Source organism: Camelus bactrianus, chromosome 7 (genome assembly GCF_048773025.1).
Source record: "Camelus bactrianus isolate YW-2024 breed Bactrian camel chromosome 7, ASM4877302v1, whole genome shotgun sequence".
In the NCBI taxonomy this organism is placed as follows: domain Eukaryota; kingdom Metazoa; phylum Chordata; class Mammalia; order Artiodactyla; family Camelidae; genus Camelus; species Camelus bactrianus.
Window position 1 is genome coordinate 58214254 of NC_133545.1, and position 27561 is coordinate 58241814.

A 27561-nucleotide genomic window follows, 5' to 3' on the forward strand; every position below is an offset into this window, starting at 1 on the left:
AGTAGATAAGCAAAGTTTTCCTAGAAAAGAGCCTTTTGTAACAGATCTCTAAGTAAAAAATAAAAGTGATTCACTTTTGTTCAGTATTTACATCACACCTCAAATTAATCTAATAGATCTTAGTTTTACCAAGTAACATTGCTAACATGAAAGCTTCTAAAATTCTTTAAGATATTTCTTTCTTCAAAATCTATATAATAATTAAGTTTCAGGCTTACTTTTTAAGTACTATTTTGACTACAAAATTCAGTTCAGTCCTCTGCATATGTCAGATGCTGCTACAAATCCTTTGTATTTCTCTTCCAACTATCTAGCTGTGAAAAGGGAAAAAATTATAGTTTAAAATAAAGTTCCTGAATTGGCCCCAATATACTTACTTTTAGGAACTTATACTGAAAGTAAAATTGTCTCCAAAGTGACCCTGTTTTCCCCAACATCTCCCAGTCTACCTGAGAAAAAAACAGGATATTCCACAGCAAGGGGGAATCTGACAGCAGGACATACTGCCACACATGTCACTGAACGGTTGGTCATGTATAATCTCATATAGACTGTGTATTCAGTAAAATGCTCCCAGATGATGAGTTCATGATGTATTAATAGGAAGTGCAGTCTTTGAAGACAAATCAGGGCTTTGGAAGCAAAAGGTTGAAACAGAAATTTTATACATGTTTCCTTGAAATGGTGCATAATTTTCTCTTCAAAAGAGAAAAAGTTGTAAGATACATTCTCAATTTTGACATTTCTTAAGAAGACTATAATGGTCTGTGCCAAAAGGTTTATATTAAACTGAAAGTGTATGAGGGAAAAAAACTCCTTAAAAACATGTATCAATTGTACCTTGATAAAATTTATTCTCCAGTGTAGGGCAGGCGTTCTCCAATTCTAAAAGTAAAAAGCCACAGTATTATCTGAAAGGAATCTAAGCATGGGTGAGCTTAAACTATTGCCAGAATCACTGGGTTGGTTATATTATTCTAAGTTAAAAGTGCACAGATTTTACTGAAAGATAACCAATTTCAACAACAAAAAGCATGGTTTCAAGGCTATTCCGGAAACTCTGCTTCCATAGTGTTCATAATGTCAATGAAACCCTAAAAGTTCTTTCCAAAATGAACTTTTTCAACTTACTGAACGGAATTCATGCCCACACTGATGTTCACTTCAGCAACATTTGTCTCTGTGAAGTACATCAAAATCACTCAAACATCAAATTGCTGATTTGATAGAATGATTTATTTTCCCACTGCAGGAAAGTCAGGAGTGACTTGTTCTGAGGTATGTTTTTGAGCTATGAAGGACAGCACTTAGAAAGCTCCACACTTGAAGGTTTCTCTTTAGCTGATAACATTTTATGGCTGGACAGTCTCTGCAGGTACCAGATTGCCTGTTGTATCCAACTGCATGCATTTACATGTGCATGCAGACACGGGACACTCTGCATGATCCCTGAAAAACAGGTCAAGTAAAAGTCAGAAGTCTAAATTATACATACATAAATACATTTCTCTACATATCTATCTATATCTATAATGCAATTTTCCAAAATGGTATTTGGAAAAATACAAGAATTAAAATCCAAAGACAAACATTAAAAACATTAACTTAGAAATGACTGCCAAGCTGAACATGGGGAGAAAGTTATTAGAAAATGAATAGCTTTACTTTCTAAACATATAAGTTATCTCATTCACAGTTATGAAGGCGACTGGGATGTTCTCAAGAGTTAAAGTTAAAGCCAATGTCATAAACTGCATGTAAAAGTTATAGCAATGAGAAGTATAGGGCTGCTGACAGTATTCAAAGTAAAAGTTAAATAAGGTTTTGAGTCTCCACCGTATTAGATGCTTACTTACTACACAACATAGACATAGAAGATAACTAATAAAGGAGTTTGATATGTACTCTATCACTTAAATTATAACTCAGCTTTATTATTATATATTCTATATGATAGGATATTCAGTCAGTGATAAAAAACTGTAAATATATCCTCTCCCCAAATAAAGTTAAATAATGTTTTTCAAACATTTAACCCATATATAATATTTAAACTGTTTCTTATGCAAATATTAATTTTATAGTTTAAGATTACATAGGCCAATGATAAGAATGTTCACACCATTTCTGTTAACTTAGGTGATAGTAAAAAAAAAAAAGGAATTCATCCTTGAGCTGTTAAAAGGCCATCTGCTTTACCTCCTCTAACTCCAAGCCTATGAGAGAAGGAATGTGCTGATTACCTGAACCAGCTAAGCATATGTCCAGCATGCCCACCGTGCCGGCAATTATGACACCATGTAAACCAGTTGTTGAACTGAGCTAATTTTTTGTCCTTGCTCAAGTCTACTTTTTCATCTGATTTGGATCCTCCTATGGTTTAAAGAAAATAATCTTCATTAACTATATCACAATACTTTATTCAAAGTTTCTTAAAAGGTCTTTCTAAATTATGTCAAAATACAAATCACACATCATACTGAAACAGCAATTTTAATGCTAAGACCTAGTTTAGACTAAAAAAATACCAAATAACCAGTTTTCTTAATTTTTCATAGTCAATGATAAATGGAAAAATAGAAATTATCAAACCTACTTCTTAAGCAATCTGAATTAACAACTTTAGAGAAATAATTAGTAGTTTAAAATCTTTCCACAAAAAAAATACCAAGCCCAGCTTACAGGTGAGTTCATACCAAACTTTTCCAAAGAACAGGGAAAGAGGGGAAATTTCCCAATGTACTCCGTGAGGCTGGTATATAAATAACTTTGCTAACAAAATCAGACAAAGATAATATCAGAAAGAAGACTAAAGTCGATCTCCCTCTGGAACAGACATAAAAATCCTAAGTAAAATACTAGCAAACAGTATGATTTAGCAATTCTGCTTCTAGGTAAATACACTAGAGAAACTTTTGCATGCTAAAAGAACACATATGAAGGAATGTTCACAGCAGCACTGTTCTTAATAGTAAAAATCTGCAAACAACCAAGTGCCCATGGTTGAGTAGAAAAATTTGTTTTGTAGTTATAAATGGAATATACTAAATAGTAATGAAAAATGAATAAACTATAACTACATTTATTAGCATAACTGAAACTAAAAAAAACCCTCCAATTCCAATGTTGAGCAAAAAAGGCAAGTCAAAGGATACACACTGTATGATTCACTTATAAAGAATTTAAAACACAGAGAAAAGTAAACCTATGATAAAACTATACAGAAAAGCAAGAGACTGAATTAACAGACAATTTAGGACACTGGTGACCTTTGAGGAAGAGCCCAAAGAAGTAGGACAAGGTAGGGAGAAATGATCAAAGGCACCCGGTTTAGACAATTTTATCTTCAGCAGTGTAGGGACTCACTGATGTTTAATTTATACATGATGTGTACTTTCCTATCTGTGTTACAGTTAAAAAAAACTGAAGAAAAATAGATTTATTATACATGTACATTTATACATGCACATATACACACATATGTACATAATTTGTAGTGATCAAAAAATGCTCATTCTATTAACTTTGGCCACCTTAATGTGTTTTATTTTGTTCTAAAACAGCAAATCAAATGAAAATATCTTAAGATCACATATAATTAGAGACAAGAATAGAAAAATTAGTAAGTAAAAATATTAAGCTTAATTAAGTAGGTGTATAACTATTAAGACATAATGCTAGGTTCAAAATTTCACCTCGGGCCATTGCACACTTTTAACGACCACAGGGATACTCTTGCAAATAGTTTTTAAAAATCCATCTTGTTTTTGCTAATGGCATGAAGATGAAGAATGTGAAGGTGGTTCAACGATTTAAGATGCAGATACACTGAAATTCTTCCTAAAAGCTTCATAAAAACAACTAACAATGAAAGGGAGGAAAAGACAGAAGAAGGAAGAGAAAATATAGACTTTTTTAAAGATAAGCTATTACATAACTTTGTGTATAGTTCTCAATGATTTTCACTTGTTATTGTAACTTCTAGCACACAGAAAACAGACTGAATTCAGAACAGATTAATCCTTATGTTTCTGATAAGCTGAAAGTAGTAAGTCTACTTCATTATCGTTTAAGAAAAGGCTTTTTAAGATCAAATAGCTTTTAAATTTAAGAAATATTTACAGTGAATTATGAAGATCAGTAATACAGAATAGTTGAAGGAAACTAGAGTTTCAGTTAGGCACTAACTAATAACAACAATAACAACAATAATAATAATTGGGTAGGAAAGAAATACTAATATGTAATCTAACTTTAAAAAATGTATCACATCTAATGGTAGCTCACTGAGAAAAAAATGTGACAATGAATATATATATGTTCATGTATAACTGAAAAATTGTGCTCTACAATGGAATTTGATACAACATTGTAAAATGATTATAAATCAATAAAAATGTTAAAAAAAAGTATCACATCTAGAAGTTAAACTCTGTAAGAGCAGGGATTTTTGTCTGTTTTGTTCACTGTAACACTTCTAGCACTTAGAACAAAAGGTACTAAATAAATACTGTTGAATAAATAATGTTTATAATTTTGAATGGTAAATATTAGCATTTATAATTTATAAGCATTAAATTATAAATACTTATAAGTATAAACTCAATGAGACAGTTTCAATAGAGTTCCAATCTTCAAAGCATAACTGAGTGTAAAAATATGCAACTTTCAGTTAAATAAGCTTATGGAAATTCTGGCCACTTAGATCATGTAGCGTGATGAATGGATATAATCTCTAACTGCAGGCAAAGCGCTGGTGAGGGAGGGGGATGGTCTGTAAACCCAAACCTTTAAACTGTCATGAGCCAGCATTTGATTTCTATTAGGTCTTGTTTCATTTTGGAACTCAAATTCTTCCGATTTTAAAAAATAAAAGAAGAATATGCTTATTAGTTTGTGATTAACTCAGCTCAGTAACGTCTTTAAAAAGAATATATTCAGGCTCCTCTAATCTTCACTATTTCCTGTCAGCCCACTTCCTAGGCCCTGTCACACTGATGCACTTCCTAGTTCAACACACTCTCTTCATTTATCATATTCACTAACCTCTGTATTCCAGTTCATGATTTTCACTCTTTATCTATAACCTGGACAGGCTTTCCTAAAATCTTCATATACTTAAATCTATCAAACTTTAAAGGACCAGCTTAAATGGCATCTTCTTTTTGATCTTCGCCAGATATCCTCCACATAGAAGCAATGTTTCTTTTCCTTTTTCAAAATTCCCAAGACTTTATATAATATCCTTTATTCATCTCAGGGGGCCAAATATACTTCAGAATTTGGAATATTTGGTGATTTTAGAAAAATAATGAGCAAACATTATATAATACCTCCAGGAAAAGTCTGAGGCAGCATTCTGTAATTAAACTCATTAGTATTTCTGCAGTAAAACATAGGAATATTCAGAAATAAAGAAGAGAAATAAAGACTTTAATAACCTCATGTCAACTCTGAACAGTTTTTTGGGTTTTTTTTGCCAAATGAGATTATTGCAAATTCATTAAAAAAAAAACTTTGGCTTTTCAGATTTTTTAAGAGATTTTGGAATGACAGATAAAAGATTCTGGACTAGTACTTATTTTCTAGAATATATAATATCTCCTTTTATATCAGTTATTCAGCTCACTGTATACCATAAGGTCCATGAGGATCTCTGATTCACCTCAGCACATCAGCCTTATCTTAATTAGTATTAAAGAAGTACTCAAACCTAAATAAAGAATTATTTCTGAAGCAAATTTAGAAAAAAATTTCTGAAGCAAACATGAAAAAATGTTAAGGCTTGACAAACCTGGGTGTTGAATATTCATTAAATTAATAGTCTCCATAACAGAGAGTGTAAAATGTTTTATGATTTAATTTTCTTTAAATTCCAGAAAGTTGTGTATTTTCTTATCCATTTCAAAAATAGAAAAGATTGAAAAGCTACTATCTAGCTAAAAGGAATGGCACTCAGGCCATCACAGCTTCCTGAGACTTACATCCAAAAGATGTATTAAAGTGAACTATTTCTATGTATCTCAGTTCACATATAACTTATTTGTGCTATACTTTGCCTCCTTGTTCTTTCCTTGTAGTAGATTTAATTCCAAATTGTTATTTTCTATTTATTAGTATCAGTGCCATAAAAAAGTGATCAACATGCAACGTAGAAAATGAAAATCCCTGATTAAAATTTAAATCAAAACTAACATGTGTATCTGAAAACATTACATATTGTACTTGTTTAAAAAAAGGCATTTACATTGAAAAATAATAACTTAATGATGCCAGAAAACCTCTTTTACAGATATTAATGCAATAAAACAGACTACTTATATGAACCAGCTGCAGAACAAATCACATAATTTCATAACTAGGAAGGATCACCCAGTCCAACACCTTACATGAAAGAGGACTGAAGCTGACTCTCAGTGTCACAGAGCTTGAACTAAAACAGGCATTTTGATACCATATTGAGTTCTTTATTCACTATTCATTTACCAGTGGCCAGAAATTCAAAAGTTTCTAATTAAGATTTTTGCTATAGTATCATTTTCAAGTTATAGAAATAGCTGAAATATTTCTAGCCACTAAGTACCCTACATTCAATTATCTATTGTTCTCAAAAATTTTTTGTGTATTTACTGTAAGCAGTAAACAATAATTCTAATATTTCTAATCATTAAAAAAATATATTTACTAACTAGTAGACAAACATATGTATAAATATAAATATACAGCAGAAGCAGCACCATAACTTAGAAGTAGAGGGATCTGACCTCCAGGTTAATATTTTTCCCATGTATTTCACAGGTAGATTTTGAAGATGAAATAAGAGAAAATGTGAAAGTGTTTTGAGACTATCAAAAACTATGCATACAGGGTCTTTGTTAATAGATGAGGCCACATTGACTTTTAAACACAAAACTTGAGGGCACTCCTCTTAGAAAAAGTGATAAGAAAATGGTGTAAGATTATTTAATATTTGAGCTGTTCTCATAAACTTTAAATTGGTCAGCATTTGTGAGATTACCCGAGATATTATGGATACAGATTTCACTTTTAATGTACAGATTTTATAAATTATAGAGAACACAAAACCTTCAAGCCAGCAAAGTCGCTTGCTCTTAGAAATAATATATACTCAAGCTGGTGCACCTTTTATTTATAACGTTAAATCAATTATGCAGAAACAATTTCAGCTCAGAAAAGTATATTGTAGAATTATGTCATACCAGGACAACTAGAAACAGGTGTTCCCATATTAATGAGGCAAAGAGCACATCGAGGAAGCGGTTTTCGACAGCCAGGGCAACTCGTGACTTTAGATTTTGTTGGTGAGCCACTGACACCATACTGACTAAAGCCTCGTCCCTGATGAGGCACAGTTGAGCAGCTGTAGGAGATAGACTTTCCACAAAAATTGCAACTCACAAACACCTATAAAACAAATGAAAAGAAGAATAAATATAATGCAAACTTCATAAATAAAATTAATTTTTTTAAAAAATCAAAGCTTGATCCTAACAAATAACCTTTAAATTTACTTTTATACTTTAATTTATCTGCTAAGTCAGTTAGTTCACATTTAAGATTTCCACTTAGCAGTTACATTATTTGAGTACTTCCTCCCTGTTATCTTTATTTAGTTGTATTCTTCCTAATACCACCAAGATATGCAGAAAAACTCAGAAACATCAGAAACAACATTTTAGAAATAACAAGGACTTTATTGAGTTCACATTGGGACATTATAAAATATCCCAATATGACTTTTGATCCGAAGTTCAATGATGTAATCTCCTGAACAAAATTTTCTTATAAAGAAAACACTCATTTCCTAAGATTAAAAGGAGTTAAGATCCTGTAACAGCAAATAGAAAGTGTTCATTTTGCTTTTACATTAAACTCCTAGGCTCTTAAACACTTATCATATAGATTAGTAACAAATATTATCATGTAAGGCTATCTTACTAACACTCAAGTCGTTTTAATACAAACACTGATTTCTTTGCTTTCTACAGTAAGACAACAGCACCACCCAGTGCTCACACTGAGGATATACCTGATATTTAATGTGAACTTAGACACAGTGATCTCAAGTCATGTGCTTTATGTGATCACTGATCTCATGTTCTTTAAACTACTGCCAAGAGAAAAATATTTCCATGTGTAATTAGACATATAGATACGTATGTATGTACTGTCAAAGAAATAATTTCCTTATTACATATAATACAGAAAGATTCAATACATAAATGGAATTTATAAGATCATAAAGTAGTTTAGATTCTGAAAGGACATGGAATATACTGGAAAACCTCAGACAACCCTAGGATTGATTTGGTTTTGCCTAAGATCCTCTAGGCCTGCTGTGGTTTGCTCCGTCTCAGATTAAAGCTCAAATCACTGAGATGGTTATTAAGAAATGGCAGGAGCAAAACCTCATGAAGATGAAGGGCAAAATGCAGTCTGGGGTAAGGACAGCAATGGGAACTCAACATGAGCAAAAGAATGAGTTTATTAATAACAACTTATTAAATTGAACCTTGTATTTATCCTACGTAACATATACTTCTATTTGGGGGATAGCGATATTAATAATATGTTACAATTTGATTCTCTCCAAAACAACGTACTTACCTGTGCCAAAGGCTTAGAACTGGGATCCAACTTACTCCTATGAATATCAAATTCAGCTCGTTTATGCCAAAACCTCCAGGCATCTAATAAATTTCTATAATTCTCAATCCAGTACTGAACTCTTTCATCTTTAAGAACATCTAAAGGAGAACCCTAAAAGGAAAACATGAATTACTTCAGTTTTTAAAATTTTCCTGGCTAAGCCTGAAAATTCTAGGTAACATGTGAATATAAGTCAAATGGAAGAAACAGGCCTTCTTTTTGCCAAAAATTGCTGGCTCCTAATGCGGGCATCAATAAAATAAGTGATGGAAGCTCCATTAATTTACTTTAAGCTGGCCTCTACTAATGACATAAATATGCACTCTATGTATTATACCTAGCCAAGGAAGTGTAATTCTCTTTCTTATTTAAGTTTAAAGACCCAAGAGCAATCAATTCACCTTCTTGGTTGAATGAAGTAAAAAGTGATACAAATACCTTTGTCTAAACAATTAAAACTTTTCGTCTAAACAATTAAAACTAAATATTTACTGTCTAATCCAAATACACACCAAAACTGCTCAATCACATTTAAAATAATACTGGTCCTTCATATCCAGTTATGAACTGAGATGCTATTTTTATATACCTATTTATCTGAAAGTTAAACCTGTCTGTTCTCTCTCTTGTTCTCAATTAAAACATACATTTATCACCTTAAAAATGAAAAAAATAAAAACAAAAAAAACCAAGACTAAACCACAAATGTTTAGCTCTTTTGCCCCTAGGCTACAGGGAAAAGCAACAATTTCTTTTCCTGAAATTTACTATAGATTTCTTCTCATTAAGAACTTCAATTCCTGTCAGTAAGACTTTTCCTAAAACTGCATTTTTCCTGTGACAGTCTACATTTCACCTATGCTTGCTTTGGGTTTTCACAGAATGCCTTTATCTCTGTCCAGGATATTACCCTTAACTTCACATGATGAAGAAAGTAGAGAAAGACCCTATCTCCACCGATGCAGTGGGGATTAATTTGAAGCCAAGTTTTCTCAGTTCTATTCAGGGACCACATAGAAAAGAAAAATGTCAGAGAAAACTTAGCACCCACATCTTCTGGGAAAAGGGAAGAAACCTGTAGCAGCTAATAAAGACAATCTACCTTTAGACATTGCATCAACATAGAAGCAGCGTATCTTTCACCTAGTAACTAAGTATTAATTTCAATTACTGGAGTTAAATTTAGCTAAAAGAACATGTGAAAAACTCATAGTTGACAATTTCATTTCTTAAAAAAGTAAACATCTACTTTAGTCCTCATTATGACCAACTAGCCAGAACTAAGTACTAAAGCACAATACAATCCCTGATTTAAAAAGAAAATTCATAGAAAAATTAAAAATCGTCATAGCCTACTCTGCCCCCTTCCATGGCAGTAAGGATAAACTAAGAAAGAATTTGGCCTATTTGTATTTGATAAGTCATCTCTAGATCTGCCCCAATAAAACTTAAAGTGAAGTTCTAACAAAGTCTGCAGAAGAACAGAGTTCAGAGATTAATTCTTGACCAAATTAGAAGGGTTTGGGAAATACCATGGGCTTGCCACACATCCACAGTAACAAAATCTAAGACCAAAGTGAACAGCAAGTAACTGAACTTCCAAAAGCATTAACCAATATTCTTCAGAAAAAAAAGTAAAAGAACCCAGATCTCTATAATGTACTGTACACAATGTCTAATATTCAATGAAAAAACATTAGACATATAAAAAAAACAGGTAAATGTTGTTCAAAGTAAAGGAGAAAGGCAAACAGTAGAACTAAACCTTAAATAGCCATTATGTTAGAGTAAGCAAATACTGCAATGCAGCTATTAGACATGTATTCAAAGACTTAGAGGAAAACAATGCTTTAATTAGTGAACAGATAGAGATCTGAGCTGAAAAATGTAAACTATAAAAAAAAATTTAGAGTCTATAACTAAAAAGTATAATAACTGAAATTAAGAATTTCCTGAAAAACCTAAAATAAGATAGAAGATAACAGAACAGTCAACATATCAATAGAATTTATCCAATTTGAAGAACAGAAGGGAAAAAAGATGAAAGGAAAATGAACAGAGCCTCAGATTCTTGTGGGACAATATCAAATGCTTTAATATATGTGTAGTAATAGTCCAAGAAGGAGAAGAGAATGAGACTGAGGCAGGGAAAAAAAATATTTAAAGAAATAATGCCCCCAAACTTCCCAAAATCTGATGAAAAACATTGACTAGCAGATCCAAGCTCAGTGAATCACAAGTAGGATTAAAAAAACAAAAAACCAAAAAAACCCACAACTAGGCATCAGGGTTAAACTGTGGAAAATGAAAAAGAAAATCTTGAAAACAGCCCAAGGAAGAATGAAACACTACATAGGGGAAACAAGATAATAATAGCTGATTTCTCATCAGAAACAATGGAGGCAGGAAGACTATGAAACCATATCTTTAAAGGGCTGAAAGAAAACAAGAGCAAAACAGACATTTTCAATTAAAATTAAGATGAGAGAATCTGTCACCAGTAAATCTGAACTATAAAAAAATGCTAAAGAGAAAGACCAAAGGGAAATGATACCAGATGAAATTCGAGTCTACTTCAAGGAATAAACAATACCAGGTACAGTAAATGAGTAACTAAATATAAAAGCCCATGGTTTCATTCTTCACATAATTCACGTAAGAGAAAACTGACTGTACAAAGCAAAAACATAGCACTGTAAGATGGAGTTTATAATATATGTTGAAGTAAAGTACATGACAATAGGACAAAGGAGGGGGTTTGTAAACAGGATTACATTGCTGTAACACTTTTGAAACGTGAAACATGAAGCAAAAAAAGTGGGAAGTGTCAGGTGGGAGGTAAGAAAGGGAAAGGGTGAAGTGGGATGCATGAATTATCAAGTGTGAAATGTAAAGTATTAGGAAGTAAAATGCTTACTGATGGGTTAAGGATGCATACTGTTAGAACCAGAGCAACTACTTAAAAGAAAAAGATAATTGTAAACAGGTATAGCTAAAAAGCCAACAGATAAAATAAATACTAAAATATTCAATCAGCTCAAAAGAAGGCAGGAAAGAACAGAAACAAAAGAAGGAAAAACAAAAGGGAAAACAAACAGCAAGACGGTAGACTAAATCTTGACCACATAAATATAAATGGTGGAAACTTCTCAATTAAAAGGCAGCTGATTATCAGACTAGATTATTTTTAAAAGGCAAGATCCAATTCTACACTACATTTTAAATATATGTGATAAATCTTGTCAAGAGGTTACCAACCATTTGCATTCCATAGCCATTGATCTATATAGTTTAACAGATGTGAATTCATTTCAGTAAGAAAATAATGACACATTATGCTACAGGACACTTTTCTTCCATGGACAGTGGCCTGCTATCTCAGGCTAGGTTTACACTGTGGTCTGTGGGGAAGTATGTACATTTGTTCATAAGAAGGTGGGATGGGAGGAGGGGACACTTCACATAACATGCTATCATATTGTGTAAAAGGATAAGGAAAGGAAAGAGGACATCATGAAGGGAGAAGATTAGCTGGAGAGCTATAAGAAATATCAGGAAAATGCTCTAAAATGTCACCATATTTCCAACAAAAGCAAAGTAGAAGGGAACATTTGCCAGGAATCCATTTTTAACTACGGGACAGTAAAAACTGAGAGAAAATAGATGAATAGTTACCCCAAATCATGCCCACTGATTTGGGAAAATGAGAATTAACAGAGTTGAGTGTAATTTGTCCTCTGTACTTCAAGTGAGATGTATAGCAGTAGTTCAGGTCAGGAAAGGGCAATCTCTTTGTAGAAGGTGTAGTCCTGTCAACAACTGGAGAAACTGAAGGTTTCTCCGCTCCATTTGAACTTTACGTAAATTCAAGACTGACACTTTCCAAAATGAAAAGAAAACCTGGATAACCCAATGCAGGAGGCTTAGGGACAATAAGATAAGGCAGAAGTCCTCTATAGATCAAGTGATTAGATTAAAGCCAAGTACGTTCTGAAGATCCTCAGCAAGCAAAAGGGCATACCCACTCAGTAAGGGAAGAAAATACAAGAGGTTAAGCATTTTTTTCTCTGCAAGCTGCTGCCACACTGCACTAACCTGTAACATGCAGTAACTTGCTGTTTGAACATCTCCAGTTCTGTCAACATAACTCTCCATTAAGTCCACTCCATCTTTAGTAAGCCCTGTAAGCAGTATTCCTTCCAAATTTCCAGCTTCTTTCATTTCATTGGTCAACTTTTCAATGTATCTATTTAACTGGAAAATTCAAAGTGATTTTTCTAAAGCAATTCATTTCACTATTTGTATTTGTGCTTCAAAACCTCTACATGTGGAACATTATTCTTAATGGAAAACATTTTTAAAACAAAAGCACTTGTAAAAATCTAGATATGTGATCTCTAAGAAGTATGCATCTATTATAAATTACAATGCTGCAGCCATGATCATTTAAAGTATTTTTTTAAAAGACAAGGTATTTACTGTTTGATAATTATTCTATAAAAGATCTACAGACAGTCTTACTACTTTAAATTTAAGGCGAGAACTGCCCTTATTATTTTGTAGTTCCTGATGTCTACTACCGTAGGATGTAATAGAGTCACAGAATCTGAGTTGGAAGGGAACTTCAAGATTGCTAACAATAACCATTCCTTATAAAGTCTTTCCTGACTGCATCCCAACCAAACTCTGGCCAAGATTCCCCTATGTTCCCCCAGCACTTTCTCATCACTATGGTACTTAGTACACTGTATTGTTTATATGCATTTCTCTCTCACTATCTACATAGCACATGCATTTACTACCTGCTTATTGTATCAGAAAATGAAGGAATCCTTTTACAGCATTGCTAAAGAGTGAGTTTAATATCTTTATCTATTGACTAATCTCAGTCCCCAAAGCAGAAATAAATGAAAATATTAAATCAGCATTCTTAAAACAAATAAATTTAGTTATGATACATATTTACAAGATCTTGATCTAATAATTACTTTACTTCTCAAAGAATTTAAATATAAATCTCAGATACATATTTATACATAAATATTAGTTTCTTAATCCAGTGACAATATTAATCACTTTAAATACAGAATTATATCACTTCTTACCTGACTATCACTAAGGAATTTACAAGCAAATGCCACTCTGTCACGTACAGCAACTTTGTTTTCATACTGAAAAGGAGAAAAGCAAGGAGTTACTTTTAGGTGCTATGAGTTTTAAATTTTTGCACACTAAGTAAGTATTTTATACCTAATATGTAATTTTATTTTCAAATGTATTAGAAAGTTATTGTATATATACTGGCAATTCCAGTATATCAATGGTATATCAATACCATTGATGCCTAAGATGCCTTTCTTAATGTAACTCTTAGGAAACTCAGTGTTAAGGTTTTTGTCCTTACCAAGTAAACCTCTTAAACTGACCAATTCAATTTTTTAAAATCCCAGTTCAGTCTTATATAACTCTAACATAAAATAGAAGCAATGGTGTATAGTTTATCAAATTTAAGATGCCATGTAAACTTTCCATCACAGAAGATAATTTTGGTGAAACTGAAGAAATCTCTCCATGGCTCCTAAGTTAAACAAGTCTACAAATCTATGAGTTACCAGCAAATATACCAGTACAGGATTTAAAAAGAATATTAATACGTATTTCCAAACACAGTTTTAAAACATACTCTTATAAATAGACATACTTTCGTGGCTATAGTAAAATACTGTTATGTAGGTGGTTTGTGTCAAAGCGAAGGGGCATTATGATAAATACTTAAATCTTTATATACTTGCCAGTATTGTAAAACATGATTTTGAAAAATGTTTACTATAAATGTAGAAAGGTACTATTAATTTTGTGATGGGTGGATAAAAGATCCTATTTCCACTGAAGTCATTCCATGAGGTACAGTTTTCTTCCTTTAAATATAGATCACTTCAGCTGATACCTTAGTGTGTTTTCTCAGTTATAAAATATGGTTCTGCCCTATAAAGGGAACATGTTTGGTACAAACTAGATTTAACTCAGATTAAGTTACATATGTTACAATTTTGATCTGGAAAGAGTTATAAATACTATCTGTCCCATTTTACAGCTGAGAAAACTAAAACCCAAAAAAAAGATAACTGACCAGCTAAGGTAACTGTGGCAGAGTGAAGACTCAAATCTTAATCTTTGGATTTCCCAATTCAGTATTTTTCACTAGATTACTATAACTTAACAATTAAAAAAAGTTACTTATTTATATATAAAAAGTATAATTAGGTACATTCTTGAAACAGTTTGGAAATATGAAATTCCTCTCAAGATACAATATCCCTTATTTAGGTATAAGAAAAGAAGGTATTTATAATAGGTCACGTAATGGAAAATACAGAAATTTAATATTTACACTATATATTTCTCTATCAATTTAAAATCTGAATAATCCACTTTTCTCTAGTCTTCATTATTCTCTACCACTTCCTGAAAGTATCACTTTATTTCTTCAAGATGCAGCATTTAAAGTCTTCTATTTAACAAAAAAAGAGTGGTAATAGTAAAAACCAAAACAGACAAAAAAAGAAACCCAACATGCTCTTGGATATTAATTTCAAGTGGTTAGAAAAGTTCAATAGTAATTTGTTAAAAGTAATGAACAAAATAAATAGACTAAAGAATTGTCAAAATGGACACTAACAACATTTATTAAAATATTCATTAAGATACCTCAATAAAATACGTTTTTATAAATTCCTCAGAACTGACATTTAAATCAATTATCAGTGTATATTTTACAATAAATGCTACAATGGCAAAAAAAAAAAAAAAAAGAAAGAAAGAAGTTTCACATTAGAAGGCTCTTCTCAGTGCTAGAAAGAAGCCCAACAAATGCAAAGAAAGTTGTGGTACTAACGTAAAGCTTAAAACTCAGTAACTAAATATGGTAAGTAACCCTTACTTGCTTCTTTCTTTCCCCACTTTGTGATAAACAACCTATTTGGTGATTTGGTCATAAGTGGTTACAACAGGAGAGGAAAAAAAAAAGCAATAAAAAGACCAAAGAGTGAAAAAATGAAATAGTCCACTATAAGTTGTATAATCGTATAATACATCTCTCCAAACTGGAAGGTGTCTGAGAATGACAAATACTAACTCAGACAAGATATACGGTCATCTTGACCATAAACGATCACGTACTGATTTACTTAACTAAAAAAAACAAAAACAAAAAAACACCATACACACTTTTAAGAGACTATATTTCAATATAAAATGTATGTTTCCATAGTTGTAGAGCTCTAGAGCTCAGTTATTAAGCTAAAGGATAAAATCTTATTCCTAGAATTCTATACTGTAAGTTGTTTTATTAAAACCATAAAAAAGATCAAGTTCAGTCTGCTATCAGCTAACTCCAAACTTTGAAGATACCTTATTTAAAATAATATAAAATGCATTGAAGCATAAACAAAATTTTATGCAACTGACATTTGGAATTTTAACAAAGTTAGATGAAAACATCCTATCTTAAAGGGACAGTTTCATGAAACAGAAAAGAGCTTACCAATACTCCATCATAAGATCCTGCTTCACTCGTCAGAAATGCAAACATGACACAGAGATATGGGTTGTTTAACTGTAAACGTAAAGTGCTGCACATCTCTCTCCAAAGGGAATTCTTCTCATCCGTATAACCCGATAAAGCCATTGCTACCACATTAAGATTCAGATCACCTGCATATTAAAAACAGCCAGCTAATCAAAGTAATTAAAAACTTAGTATCTCCTTCTTCTAGCTCTTCAACCATAAACAAATAAAGATCAGAGGGTCACTTTTACCCTCTGAAAAATAATCCCATTAGAGAAAGGGTTTTGACTCAGACTGGAAATTTTGGCTAGGACCACAAGCAAAAGTTTCCATTCTTAGAAAATTTCTGCTCATATTGGAAGCCCTGGTAGGACAAGCACATCTTTTAATTCTCAAGTTCTCATTCCAGGCAGGTTCCTATATGGTATGTTATTGCTTACGGTCCAAATGAAGAGTAGGGAAGCTGTCCTACCAGGATCATTGTCAACTTTATCAACAAGTTCATATTTGCTGAAATGTTTCAAAGGGTTCACAGTAAATATTACTGTACCTCAGGACTGCAATTTCCAAAATAATTTTTTTTCCTATTCCTAAATATGTAATCACATGCTTATGTATATGTTTTATCAGCAAGGTACTGAAAGCCAATATTTCAGCATTCTTATTATAGTATTTTAACTTTCTAATTTTTCTAGGACAAAATTAACTATCAGAATGACCACAGAATTGTATTTAGACATATTTAAAACAAAGCATTTGTTACCAATAATCTCCAACATTTGTTCTCAGCAGTTTACATGGCTGCTGATGAGCTGCTAGACTGGCAGTCAGCCCTCTGCCTGCCTAGCCATCTCACGTAAGTTCAGCTTCAAAAGAGAAAATTAAATTCACCTTTAACTTTTACTTTGTTTTCTACATTTAGTACAGCAGCTTTATTAGGTCTCTTGATCCTAATCATTTTCTTTTTTCCCAAACAAAACAGCATTTCCCACTTTATGTTCTTAATAGCCTGTTCTTCATTTCTGTAAACATTTTCCCCAAGTTATTTTATGTCTGTTTCCTGGGCCTACTCTATTTAAGTCTTTCAAAGTAAAAAACAGCAACAAAAGAATATCATCTTTTAATCCTGCTTAGAACAATTTATTTCCAAATGGAAAAGAATATCTGATTCCAAAGGGAAATCTTTACTCCAGATCTTACCAGGTTATTGAAATCACTGAAAAGACACCTTTCCCCTATTATTATGGGTATTTAAATCTAACACCAAATTTTCCAAGTACACCTGACAAGGGAGTGTCATGCTCTCCGGTAGCAACGAAATTATAATTAGGAATGACTTTGATATTTAATATTAAATATTTTTTCCATCATCTCATATCTTCTTTTGCACTATCAAATGGGGAAGACTTACGTTAGAGCAAAAGTGAAGGAAAAGAGGCCAATCTGGCCAAAATATTAGCTTTTTCAACTTTTAGACTGCAAGTAAACATATTACAGTTAATTTCACGTTTTTTTCCTATGGTATAACAGAACCTTAATAGTTTCAAAATGGGCCTGTATATAAGAATTAAGTATTCTGAATGTTCAAAAATAATTTGCTAGATGTATTAGAAATCAATAGCTATATATATACCTTAGGTATTTTCAAGTGAAATATTCCTGGTAAGAAAAAAACTGAATTTCTGGATTAAGATTTATTTCTCTGGGTATTTGCTTATAAAATATCAGAGTGAAAATTTTATCACATTTCTTTGTTTCTTCCTTTAAAAAAAAGTTAAATGGAAAGTATGTTTAAATCAGCAGACTCAAGTAGAAATATTTGTGCAGATCAAAGCATGATTTTTATAAGAATCTGTATTAGTCTAACTAAAAGTATCATTCAGTTTCCTACAAGTCAATCAAAAACCACCCAAAAGATAAAGTATAAAAATACACTCAAATGTTTGCCATAAAAATGCTTGCAGATGAAGTAGTCCTAATCTCCAGGAAAAAGTATTTTTTAAATGTATATGAACTGTCTTTAAAGAAAAAACACTGAAAATGAACACATTTGAGTACTTATGATATTATGACAATTAAGACACGTTCTTTTTCACAAACAAAAGGGATGGGCTAACATTCACTTCTATAGATATAGTTCTGTGCTGATTTCACTTTCAAAAATATTTACACAAAAATATTACTTAGATCTTTAAAAATTATCAGCATCTTTTCTTTAAAGGATTCTATGAACCACAAGAATCTTAGAATATAATCCAATACCTTTTCCTGAAGATGCCCCTTCATTCAGGATTTGGATTGCTCGTCGAATATCCAAGTTGAACAGTGCCACAGCAGCAGCTCTCTCCCATTCCCCTTCTTGTACAAGGGAGTTCAAAAACGGCCCCACATCTACATCCATTCCTTTCTTTATCCACCCACAAAGTTGTAAAGCTAAAATTCTCTCTTCATTTAAATTCTGAGTATCAGTTTGCTTATCCAACCCACTCCAATTATGTCTGCTGCTTTCCACCACTCCTAAAAAGAGAAACATTTTTATATTGTTTTATCATTTATTATTTTTTGAAATATATTTGGAAAGTAAGTCAGTTTTACATAAAAATATTTCAACAATTAGATTTTAAGTATTCAACTTCTCAGCCACAATTTTATGATAGGATTAATATGTGATATGCAACAAACAAAACATATTTGACATATTGCTAAGTATAACAGTTTCCTGAGTTACAACAAAGAGCTCTTGGAATAAGTCAGTGCCCCAGGGGCTGAGTCACTGCTTCAGAGAAGGCTCCGTGACCACTAACTTAAAACAGGGTGCCACCTGTTATTATCAAACTTGTCATTGGGTCCTGTATTTCCTTTAGCACTAGCATAAGGTCCCATATTTTATTTATTAATTTTTCAGCCTTATCTTTTCTCCTACTAGAACATAAATTCCAAAAGGGCAGGCATCTTGTGTTTTTATTTGAAAGGTGTCCCCAGTGCTTGAGATCCAGCAGATACTGAAGCTTTCTCTCCCTCCCGAGTCCTGTCACTCTATGTACAAACATAGAGCATGTATCAACAAACACATCTATGTGAAAAAATGAGACAGAAATCACCAAAGTACTCTGAAAGGCTAAGTACTAAGCTAAAATACAACAGGAATGATTTGAAGGTTTTCCCACCTTACTAAACCAGGAGACTTTACATTTTCATTGCCTTTTCATAAGGAATCTAAATAATTCTTGTAGCATTATTTACACTGCAATCAAGGCAGATGATCCCAATGGCAGAACAATTTCACTTAGGATGATATTTGGTGTCAAATAAAGGTAAAACAAATAAAGATGAAACTTAAGGACTCTATTAATTGCAACTCAAATTCTTCAATGTTCTAAAAAGTTTTACCATTAAAATTGTCATTATGTACTTATCTATTGTTATTTTAACAAAGGATTTTCAGAATTAAGTTAGGAATTAGGTAGTAAGAATGCCCAATATTACAAAAGTCTTTTATTTGTAGTAATTTACAGTAATTCTACATTTACATAGTTACATACAGTAATTATACATTTGTAAAAAAAAAAACAAAAAACTAGATCAAAACAAATACATAGGTCTTAAGAAATAATTCAGCTTGTCTGTAGTAGGCAGAGTTGGAAAATGAGCTCCATGAAAGAGCCTGAACATGAATTTTCGTAAAATTGTGGAAATTTAAAAAATAGTTAAATAATTATCCTTGAAATTACTTATATTTAACCTCATTATTGGGAATTTGCCAATTCAGGTCAAGGAATTACGAAGAGACTTTCGAAAAGAAGTTTTCTTCCTTAAAGAGAATATCTGCCCATCGAAAAGAGGAAGTGTGCTGCTCTATTTGCAATCATGAGGGAAGTCAGTGGAGACAAAACCATTTTTAGCTTATGAAAGTGAAATTTTAAGAACTATGAGAACATTGTGAATAATTCAATGATAAAGTTAATAAAAGACACGTTGAAAATTAAAACTTTCTTTCTGAATAACAAATTTAAATTATTTAGATAGAATACAGTCATTAAATTTTATGTAGAACAAGCTGCAGATGTATTTGAATGTATTTATTTTCCAAACACCTCTAATAAATTTTGGATTCAGTGCTGACATTATTTAATTAATAGTAAAAATAACTACTTTAAATGGGTGAACAAAAGGTAGAAATATATTTTTCCAAAAATTCCTCACAGTTTAATAATATTCTAGTTTCTTAGGGTTTTTATTTTCTAGAAATTGTGTCATAGAATAGAGATTAATGTGTATGAACCCAAAGAATTCACTACTAGGAAGTGAAAAAAATATCCTTTAAGTGCATGGACACTGTGTCACATATTTTGGCTCCTCAGAGATCTTCCTACTGCTTAATAACTATGCTACAGGTAATTAGGGTTATCAAACAAGCAACGTGGTATTATTGTATGTTTTTAGGTAGTCATATTATGATTTTTAATATGTATGAATTTTTAAATGTGATTTTAACATCTGAAAAGGGATTAAAATCTATTTATGCATGTTATGCAATACTAAAGTGATAAAATTATATCCCCTAAATTTTAGATTGCCCTATATATAAATAATAGAATCGACATTTTATGATAGTTGTGAGGGAAACAAGTTCACTTAAACATTTAAAAGCATTAAAAACATTTTTTTGTTTCAAACACTACACCAAGCAATCAGACACTATGCTACTAGCAGATATTAGTTTCATTTTTGTATCTATATAATAACAAAGCAGTAAAATTAATTATCCAGTGTTTATAAAAACATTTTGTTCTTAAAAACATATATCCCAGCTTTTCTGCCCCTTCAAGTAATTCTTAATAGACAAGCTTTCTAGATCAGAGTTTATCCTGTAATTATGAAAAACATTTTCATCATATTGGATGGAAAGCTGACCAATATTTATTATACAACTTTCTGCCATCTTAAAAGGAAGGAATTATACCTACTGACAACATTGTGACCCTGCTCTACAGGACATACAGGACAATGCCTCAGGGCATGCATGCTCCTCATCCTGGCTGATTTCAACACTGGTCCGTCCCATAAACTAGCCTCTATTTCTCTTCTTCGTTATCTCCCGTGGTCTATACCTCCAAGATTTTACTCCCCCTTTCATGGACACACTCCAAATTGTTCCTTCTCCAAAAGAACCACTTTCTAACCACCACCTCATAGCCTTCCAGCTCACAATCTCAATCTCACAATCTTTTGACCACTCATATTTCTACTTATCAGTCTTCTCCTATCATCTTCCTCCCCATCCAAGTTAGATCCCAAGGACCAACAAATGAATCATTCTCTTGCCAGTAGCCTTAATTCTCTTGCCCCACTGTCCTTTATTCTGTCTCTGGTAAAACAACATTGCCCTACGGGCCTTCTGTATCTCAAGGCAATGCTCTCCTCTTCTCTGTATCTTCACTCCACAACCTCCCTGCTCCTTCTCAATAAGCAAACCTAGTACGTTGAGAAAACAGGAGACTTCAGGTAGAAAACTCTGCAGCTCTGGTCACTGAACCTTAAACAACCTGCAAACCTTTTCCCTTTGCCTTTGCCTAAAGTGGAATAGGTGTATATCTTTCTGTCTAAAGCCAATCTTTCACCTGTCATTTGGATCCCATTCCTAGGAATTTGCTCTTCACCTTCTTTACTCTGCAGTTTTAACCTCTTTCTGTGGGTTTCCTCTCATTAGCATTTAAATAAGCTTAAATCAGTCCCATGTTAAAAACAAAAACAAAGCAACACAAAAGCCCTCCCCTGACCCCTGACTCACCTGCTACTATCACTGTGTATCTTTTTATCTTCTACATATAGTCAAATTTCTTGAAAGAATTAAAATGATCTCATTTCTTCAACCTAAATTTCTTGCCCAATGGACATCTCCACCTAGCTTTCTCAAATTCAACTTATCCTAAAATAAACTCTTCTCTTCTTCTCAAATGCATTCTTCCTATGTTATTCCTATCTAACTAGTGTTAGTATTACCCCAGTTGCCTTAGTGTGCTTTCATTTTTCCTTCCTCTCCATCTCCTTTAATCATTTTGTTCCACACTCTAATTTACCCACATTTCTCTAGCTCTGCTGCCAGTAACCTTGGTAAAAACAGTCACATTTTACCTTAATCAGCTCTAAAACACAAAACACTAAAAGCCAAACACAACTTTAAAACACAAATCTAATTCTGGTTCTGCTCTTTAAAATCTTTCCTTGGTTTCCACTTGTTACAGTATGATAAATCAGGATTTCTGAGACCTGAGTTACCCCACTGCTTACCTTTCTAGCCTCCTTCTCTCTTCAAGTCCTCTCTCACATCTGTTCCAGCAATACTCAATGTGCTCTCCTCTGGGCTCACTGCATATGCTGCTCCCTGTCTGAATTTCTCTTGGCCTTCACCTCCTGTGGGAAACCATCACTAACCCCTACAACCAGATTATGAATTCTTCTACACATAATTGTATGTTTTTCCTCACATTATAACTGACTGTTTATTTGTCCATATTCTGAACTATAGTTGACCCTGGAACAACATAGGTTTGAACTGCGTGGGTCCACTTTTACACAGATTTTTTTCAATAAATACAGAAACTTTATTTCCATTTTGTAGATCTTTAACTAAATGTAGGGAAAAGTTAGTATTCAATTAAAGATCAAAATGTGTGGAATCAAAAGAACTAGGGTTTGAGTCCTTATACTATCCAAACTGCTTCAGCTTCCTGCCCTGGGGTAAGTCATTTACCATTTACTTTGTTTTCGAGGCAGAATGCAGATTTTTGCGGGCAGGGGCGTTGGGGACTAACCTCTTGTCTTGTTCAACTATAGAAAGTAAACTCCCCAAGAGTAGGAATGACACCTATCTTGTCCCATAAGGGAAGAAACATAGCTATCTTGTTCACAGTTACGACTCCACTTCCTAGGAAAATTCTTGGCATACAGTTAGCAAGTAATAAGTATTTGCTGAATGAATGAATAAATTTACCTCATATCATAGTCGTAAAAACAAAGTAACATGGAGAAAGCAACTAGCATCGCTTAATTTACAGTAAGCACTTAATATATACTGTCATCAAAGGTAAAATTCAGCTGTGCACTCTAATAAACTTGTGCATTAGATTACTGTAGGCAACATGGTTCCATGTGCCTTGACTTACTATGTATTGAATTATTAGAGAAAGAAGTATGGCCAGATAAAAGATGGAAACCTGGGGCTGCCATCTTTGACAGTCATTCCTCTTTTTATTTTTGAGCTGTAGAAACAAAAATAAAACCAAACCAAAAAGCTAAAACAGCAAGTAGTCCAACAGTAAGTAGTCTTTTTTAGTCTGCATAAAGACTACTCTTGACGCAAGTCAAGGCACTCAATTTGTCTATACTGGACCAGAAGAATATAAAGATATTCCATTTTTCCCCTTGCTTTTTCTCAGAGGTAGTTTGTTGGCCTTTCCCTAAAATATAACAAAAAAACAGCAAAAACAATAATAAACTCAGAATACTGAGAATGCAGTGTGGCCTTACCTGCTATACAGTTATAAATACTATTTAAAGGGGTAATATAGTAAAATTGCCCTTTCATTTGTATTAATAAAAATGGAAATCTCTAACTGAACTCTTATTTTATTATTTATACTAAAAGTTGCTTTTTTAGTGGAAACCTAATGAGAGAATATCAAAATGAAATAGATCATATTAAGTAGTATACTGAATCTTCAGTAATGAGGACCAAATAACTTGTAAGTTTTTTAAAAAGTATAATATAACCATTTAATTAAAATGCTTACCCTACTTGTTAAAAAATAGCATTTTATTTTGTATTTTTATAAAGTATTTATGCAAGGCCTATGAAAAAACCAAGTTAGATTCATTACTTCTACTACCACTCTTCGACTAAATAGTATGAACTACTTTTCTAGCAGCTTGACTTGGGCCCAAATTTGACTGCTACCAAAAGCTGGATACCAAATTTTAGGTTGAGGAGATAACTGTAATATAACCCACAATTCAATTCCAATAAAAATAATAAGAACCAATAAGTGAAAAAATAAGTTTGGCTCTTTTGTCATCTTTATTTTATTCTTAGTTTATTAATTTCAGTCCTACATTAATTCATACATTAATCCAATCATCAAAGACTATTTCAGGTAAGGTATTTCATGACATACTTCATGTCACAGTTACATAGTCCCTGACATCAGATAGCTAAGTGAAAAGGTTCAGGCAGCAAAATAAAAAGGGGTCTCCTTCAAATAGAAATTTTTAAATTTAGCTTTTATAAAAGCAAATAACTGTGACAAAATCTGAACAACCAGGATCCTATAAATCATCTAATACCTTTCAAAGTGGGTCTTAAAAAAAAAAAAAAGAATAGATTTAGAAAGTCAGTTTCACTTCAAAGACCCAAGACATCCTCCAAAAAAATTTTTAAATATAAAAACAATTATGCATTTAACTCAACAATTCACTAAAATATCTAATCAGAGATCAAAAGAAACTTATGTACAATATCCTGAAAAAACTAAATTTGGGGAAAAAAATAAGAATACAAAAGTTATAAACCTATTGCAGAAAATAAGAATTTTCTTACCCAAAGATGACTTCACAATTGATTTAATTCCTGCATAAACCAATGATCCTTTGTTGCCTGGAGACTTCTGATCCATATCTTCTGTATACTGCTTCATAAGTATTTAAATGCATAGGAAATACTAGTGATGATGCATAACAAAATATGTCAAAGCAAAATTTATTTTGATTTGAAGCCAATTCATAATAAGCATCAGTGCAAGAAGGCGGTTCTACTCTATTGCAGAGACACTTTTCTTCCTCCTACACAATCTGCAAAGCAGTATTTCAAGTTCAACAGTTTTAAACTTTACCTTGTAATTTTAGTATTATGTAGCTTGTATTTGCACATAAAACATTCAGTACATTTAGACTGACCTTGCAGCAAACTTCAAGAACATGTCTACCTGATTCATCTCACAAAATTCACAACACAAAGGATATAGTGCAGAGTATACCACAGTGACTTCAGCTGCGGATCTTCATTTCCAGCTAAAATGTGGTTTCTCCACACCTGTTCTGTATCAAGTCCGTACCTCGATAAAGCCCGAAGGCGCATCTTCGTTGCTATATCTTTTTCTAAAGAGTTATCGTTTTCTTCTTCTGCACATTCATACAAATGACGACCACAAGCCCACATTAAAGATGTAATTGGACTCCAGGCAAGAGAGATCCTTTCAAAAACAGTGAAGTCAGACATTGTTCGGTTGGGAGTTACAACTATCATTCGATTTTGACTTGTTGGATGCCAAGCAAAGGAAGCAATGTAATTGTCACAAGGTTGCACACTTCTTTCAATTATCGTGGGTTCAGTTTCATCCCCGATGGGAGTGGGTGTATGCTGCATATCATATAATCTAATAATATTACTATCCCTTGTTAAAGTGGCAAGCAGACCAGTCCTAGTTGGACACCATGCTACTTTTGTTAAGGGCTTCGGTTGCTCAGTCAAAGTCAAAACAGGCTTCTCAAATTTCCTAAGATCCCATATTGCAACCTGACCTTCATAGAAGGAAGCAACACGATCATGGAAGTATGGGTCTACTGTCACCCCCTGAACAGCTTTTGTATTTACAAACATCTTTTGGCTTGTATTCCGAAGATCAAAAATGGCTAGATTACGATGCATACCAGCAAGGAGAAGTTTCTGGTCTCGCGGAAGCCAACAGAGAGAAAGACAAGCATCATTCTGTCCTAATTCATAAAGTGGTTTTGTTACTAATAATGTTGTTTCAGTTTCACCTGCGGACAGTCTCACTTTCTCCAAGGGAACTATATCAGGAGTATATTTGCTGCAGATATCCCAAATCAGCACTGAAAAATCAGCTCTATGTTTATCTAGACCAGCAGCAAGCCAGTTACTATCCAATGGATTCCACGCAAGGGTATTGCACTGTCGTGCATGTTTTGGAACAAATTCTTTTCCTATCAAATCTTTGAACTTTGAGTTATGATCTTGACCAAGACTTGTAAGTACAACTCGACCATTTGCTTGTCCAACTGCTAGGAGACATTCAGGATCATAGTTGAGATACCAGGCAACACATTTCATATAGGGTGTTTCTGAATTTATTGATAGTAATGTCGCTGCAGAGTCTTCAGATAAACGTAGAGATCCAGCTTTGAGTTCTGAATTCACAGTAGATTCCACATGATACAGACTAAGTTCTGAGTCACATACAACAAATCTATCAACCTGGTGTGGTGCCCACAATATATCAGGTTTGGTACCGCTCATGTTTACGGATGTGCTCAAAGAGTCCAGTTAGGTCCATTCACTGAAACCTGTTTAAAAATTAAAAGTTTTAAAATGTTAACAAAATACAATGCTAAGCTCAATCAACTATTTAGAAGGTCAGGAAATTTTCCATACAGGTACACTATTTTTCAATATAGTTACTTTTCTTCTAACTACTATGAATTCAAGACAATTCAAACTTACTGATAAAAAGGGGGAAAAGAAGACCTTTCTCCAATAAGATGAGCTGGTAGGAATCTGAGAACTCCGCTCTGGCTTTATTTCCCATGATCAATTATTTTAATTGCACTGTTACTAGTACCTTCAATTTAACCTCAGAGTTGAAATAACGTCAGTGTGGTGAGCAAATTATTAAGTATCATCCCTTTGAAGGGAGAAAAACTTCAAAGAGTTATGAATTGTGTTCCTAAGCAATAAAGCAGCACTATCCAACAGAACCTTCTGCAGCATTAGGTATGTTCTATATCTGTACTGTCCAATATGGGAGCTCCTAGCCCCACGTGGCTACTGAGCACCAGAAATGTGACTACTACAAATTTTAAATTTTTCTTTAATGAATTTTGATATAATTAGCCACAAAAGGCACCATAATGGACAATGCAGATTTAAAGTACAAAGCCACTAGTCTCTTCCTTAACTTTCAAGGATAAGAAGCAGCCTAAATGGCAGAGTAAATGCTGGAATATACTGAGCAGAGGTGAGTTTTAGTCCTAGCTCTGACTAGATTAGCTGTATACAGAAAGGCCTCTTAGAAAGGCCTCTGTGTTTGGGGATCCTTTTGTTTTCTCATCTATACAAGAGCTGGTTTAGATTAGTATTTTCCAAATTTCAGTCATTCATGTACCACCTGTGACGTTATTTAATATTTTTCTTTAAATTGACTCATTTTTAAAATTTGAAAATCAATTTTATCATCAGGTCCATGAATCATGGGTACAATATGCTAAATATATTTTTCCTAACATACAGTAAATAGGTAACTATTAAAAAC

General features: G+C 32.8%; 1 protein-coding gene across 5 annotated transcripts in view; it reads right to left on the minus strand.

Annotated features, from left to right (window-relative positions):
- Positions 1-1214: 1214 nt before the first annotated feature.
- Positions 1215-27561, minus strand: part of MIOS (meiosis regulator for oocyte development) — a 31138-nt gene continuing 4791 nt past the window's right edge. For 4 of the 5 annotated variants that reach the window (XM_074367445.1, XM_074367443.1, XM_074367444.1 and 1 more), the window contains 10 exons: positions 25256-26596; positions 24834-24932; positions 18500-18754; positions 16214-16383; positions 13776-13841; positions 12766-12924; positions 8629-8781; positions 7221-7425; positions 2244-2373; positions 1215-1449 (listed from right to left, as the gene is read on the minus strand). In XM_074367445.1, coding sequence (XP_074223546.1) covers positions 1353-1449; positions 2244-2373; positions 7221-7425; positions 8629-8781; positions 12766-12924; positions 13776-13841; positions 16214-16383; positions 18500-18754; positions 24834-24932; positions 25256-26549 — 2628 coding nt within the window. In that variant the 5' untranslated portion in view covers positions 26550-26596 and the 3' untranslated portion in view covers positions 1215-1352. The remainder of the gene's footprint in view (positions 1450-2243; positions 2374-7220; positions 7426-8628; positions 8782-12765; positions 12925-13775; positions 13842-16213; positions 16384-18499; positions 18755-24833; positions 24933-25255; positions 26597-27561) is intronic. The other variant, XM_074367446.1, reaches the window with a different exon arrangement.